Genomic DNA, 3,937 nt, shown 5'->3' with positions numbered 1-3,937 from the left:
AGAAGATTGACTTCAATCTTTCGAGTAAATAACTTGGACCGACGATATTGAATCCGAAAAGCTTTGTAATGGTCATAAGTACAGGCAGTGTTTTATAACAATCTAAGAGAACTACTCTGCATACCTAATAAATTATTTCCTGTTTTAGACAATACTTGGTCCACAAGAAATGACACATCTAACAATTTCAATGGGGATTAGACAGGTATAGCAGCTTCATGGTTTTACCCAAAAACCCCTGCCTGGCCCCCTCTCTCTATATCTGAACCCAAAAATGACAGACTTTTCCTATACCTTTCAAAGGAGGGTAGATGATGATTTTAGATTTCATCAAGGGTTTCGGCTTATGCACAAACACACTTAAAAACCATAACAGAGCAAACCAACACCACAAGCAAGAACTCGTTTTTTCGCCATTTCCAGAGTGCAAAGATTCAGATATTCAAAACGGCTATTTACATTACAACTTTCAGCTTAATTCCCTGGTTGAAAGAGGTTTTTAGGGTTTTTAGGGTTTATCTTTCAGATGAATAGAAATAATATTAGTAGATTCACCATCATATATATGTTCAATCAACAAGCACAACAGCAAAATTGCACACATACACTCCAGGCCAATGATGGCATTGGCTAACACTCCTATACCATAGTAACTCCATCAATAGCTTAAGAATTAAAGAACATGTATTTCCTGATAATCATCAAGAGAATATATGCTTCTGTAGTAATTTTTCCCTGCGAAGCTCCTGAACAAAACCCTGTTAGTTAGGCTCATCTTCCTTCACATTTGGTTACGACCATCTTTAAAAGAGAAAAGATTACCATGAGCAACAGGGCAATCATTTCCATGTAAAAGCTGGTGTAAGGCATCATCATCTGGACTGAACCGCACAGAACACAGATACCATGTAAAACCAATCTATCCCAAACTCATGACATGTAGATCTGTACACTTGCATTCTTCATAGAGTTACAAAGAGGGCATGTGTGTAGCCTGTTTTCACATTCCTTGCATAGGCACAGGTGCCTGCAAGGCAATAATAGTATGCAGATGTCATTTCTTCTGCAGGCCCTGCAAGTCCTTTGCTCCTTAAGCTCTTTGTTTTCCTTCAACGTTCTAGCATGGACATCAGCTGTGTCATCATGGCAACAAGATTCTGCATCATCTGCCTCACTATCCCCATATCCTTCCCTGCTCTGTTCCCTGCATTGAGCTACAACCTGTTCCAAATTGCTCTTCAATGTATTCACCATAGCTTCATTGCTTTTAGCCATATTTTGCCATATCTGCTTATCCATAGTCAATTGCTTAACACGCTCTTCCAATTCTACATTCCTTCGAGTTGCATTTTCCAGTTCTGTTTCCTTTTCCTTCAACGTCCTCATCATTCCTTCCTCTACGGTTGCAACAAGAACTCTTGAATGCCTCCGACTCTTTTCTTCCAATGCTGCCCGCACTTTCTCAGTCTGTATAAACAAAAGCATTTGAATCATAAATTTACCAAGTTTGAGCTCGACGATTAATTGCAATGATCAGAATCTTATATTGAACTAAGCATCTTCGAGATGAAATAAAATAGAAATAAACCTTCAATATAAGCTTCTTCAACAAACTAAATCAGATGCTAATGGAGAAGAGAGTTGATGGGTCGATCTTTAAAGGCAGATTGGGAATTAGACGCACCACTGGAATGCCACTTTAACTCCAATATGTTATTGACGAAGCGATGTTAACAGAATTTAAATCTTTCAACAGTTAATGAGCTCTTATTCCCAAACAGTTGAGAGTTAACACAGACTGAATTACAATTGCTTCTCGTTCAGAACCAAGTTGATGATAATTTGCTGGTCTATTAAGTTGCAAATCATATGATTGTAGTTTCACGCTTTACTTATAAAAGGATAAACTGAAGATGCATTACATTACTGTGCTGAATTATGAACAGAAATGTAAAGAACATGAGCACACAGTAGCAGATACAAGATCGAACAATGGGCGGTTACATGAGCGTTCCCAAAACCGGGAAAAATCTTTATCATCTAGGGTATGTTTTAGACGAAGATTTCATACATTTCCTTGCAATCAAAGGCAATTTGCAATCTAGAAATACACAAACCAGATATTTAAACAAAATGTATTACGAAAATAACCGTACCTGCAACCTCATAAACTGTCGAATGTCCTCGTTCTCATGCTGTAAATGGGCACTCAGGTCATCAGCTAACAGAGAAAAAAGGACTGGAACCTTTGCAGTGCGACCACTTGTGGATGTAGCGGGCTGATTTAAACGACTATCATCGTAGGCAAGTTGCAATCCCGTGGAAACCAGGACGGAAGCCTGCTGAGGCACGGGAACAGAGGCAGAGGCAGAGGCAGAGGCGGGAGAGACCGTCGGGTTGTTTTGCTGAAAGTCTGGCATGCTCATCAGCTGAAATTGCTGTGTCTGTGCGAGAAGAAGTTGCTCTTCTTCCCTCGGCCTCTTCCTTGATCCAGACAGATTGCAAGTCAATTCGCTTTCTGGGTCACTGAATACTGTGCCATTGAACACCTGCCCAAAGTTGCCTGAATCACAAATACAACCTGTTATATACATTCAACAAACCTCTATGGCCTAAAACATAAAAGGCTGCATTGCTAAATTGCCCACTCCCTTTACCTGAATTGTAAAGACGGAACAAATTGGCAACACCTCCAGTGTTTGTGTTCTGCTGCTGCAGAAAATCTTCTCCCAACATCCCAATGGCAGGGGATGCATAACTCCTGCTGTCCCTTGCCCTGCAATCACAAGACGATGACCGCAATGAATTCCTCTGATAATCCACAAAATGTGCAGAATTCATAATAAATCACTGTCCAGAACGCTTTTAGTTTTTTTTTGCCACACTATTGCCCGATTATATATTTAAATTAATCCGTTTGACACCCACGGATGCGTTTGCTGGTTTGATTTTCCTGTTTTTCTTTTCTAATTAATTTAGAACACACAAGACATGCAATCATGCCACAACAGCATATAGCCAGAAGCTCTGCACATGCCAATTCATGCAGAAAACAAACAACACATGCAATCCATCGCAACAACATTGTATTGGTAAGAGGTTTTTTTTTTTTTTTTTTTTTTTTTTTTTTGTATTAGATTCAACTCCCTTTCACCTGTTCCTTAACTCTGGGATGAATGCATTGGATGGATACTGAGCCTGAACTGCCATAATCTCAATCTACAAACAAGAAATCGCAGCGCTAACGAATGGTTGGATAAAATATAGATATGTCTGTGATGGCAGCAAGATTTTCCATGCTGTGATATGTTGCTCTATGTATTCTTTATCATCGAGCGTAACTTGGGTGGGATGCAAACGAAGAGCACTGGCCCATTAAAGAGAATTTAAAGGAGGAGAAAGAACAGAACAGAATGGCAATGGACACTTTAGGCTGTGATGGTAACGGGAAGGGTAGGGTAGGGTAGCGGACGGGACGGGACGGGAGGGGATGGGCATAAAGGTCATGGCTTAGTGGGTCGGTGGGCGTGGGAACAAACGCTGCTGCCATAGGAAGTCATTATACGAAAAAGATAAGTGAGTTTTTTAAAGGCCCGTCTAGGTGGTGGTGATGGTTAGTGGTGCAGCAGGGGAAGAGGAGATTGCGGGACGATTCTGTACGAAGAAATTATTAGGAGAAAGACGATAAACGTGAATCCTAAAAATTAACTTCAACAACCGACCGAAAAAGGTGGCGAATACTAAATCGAGGCCCGTGTTTTTGGTAAATTCGAAAATGAGGGGAGTTGAGTTGAGTTGAGTTGAGTTGAGTTGAAGGGGAAAGGGTAAATGGCAGTGGTATATATCATATCATCTCCATGCGCGCCGACGGGCCGGCCGGCCTGCCTGCCTGCCTTCCTGACCTCACCTGACCCAAAAGAAACAACTCCCAACTGTT

The 3,937-nt window shown here is 40.9% G+C and overlaps 1 protein-coding gene across 1 annotated transcript; it reads right to left on the bottom strand.

Annotated features, from left to right (window-relative positions):
* Positions 1–514: 514 nt before the first annotated feature.
* On the bottom strand, positions 515–3,505 carry LOC149142002 (putative BOI-related E3 ubiquitin-protein ligase 3). Its single transcript, XM_089446936.1, has 4 exons — positions 3,155–3,505; positions 2,658–2,776; positions 2,157–2,563; positions 515–1,467 (listed from the first exon to the last, which is right to left on the bottom strand). Exons 1-4 carry the CDS (start codon positions 3,208–3,210, stop codon positions 931–933), a joined length of 1,119 nt encoding a protein of 372 aa, XP_089303062.1. The 5' UTR covers positions 3,211–3,505; the 3' UTR covers positions 515–930.
* Positions 3,506–3,937: the final 432 nt, after the last annotated feature.

The sequence above is a fragment of the Pinus tabuliformis genome, chromosome X (assembly GCF_031772625.1).
Source record: "Pinus tabuliformis cultivar Carrire ecotype Pingquan chromosome X, CPIR1, whole genome shotgun sequence".
Taxonomy (NCBI): domain Eukaryota; kingdom Viridiplantae; phylum Streptophyta; class Pinopsida; order Pinales; family Pinaceae; genus Pinus; species Pinus tabuliformis.
The sequence above is the reverse complement of the archived record's forward strand: the minus strand, read 5'-3'. Positions and strand labels throughout refer to the sequence as shown.

What these genes read in the sequence shown, in the direction of transcription:
- LOC149142002 (XM_089446936.1), bottom strand. Translation starts at nt 3,210, where the DNA reads ATGGCAGTTCAGGCTCAGTATCCATCCAATGCATTCATCCCAGAGTTA. An exon ending in ATCCCAGAGTTAAGGAACAG is followed by an intron (nt 2,777 to 3,154) that starts GTGAAAGGGAGT and finishes TTGTGATTGCAG; the next exon opens with GGCAAGGGACAGCAGGAGTT. An exon ending in GACAGTTTATGAGGTTGCAG is followed by an intron (nt 1,468 to 2,156) that starts GTACGGTTATTT and finishes TTGTTTATACAG; the next exon opens with ACTGAGAAAGTGCGGGCAGC.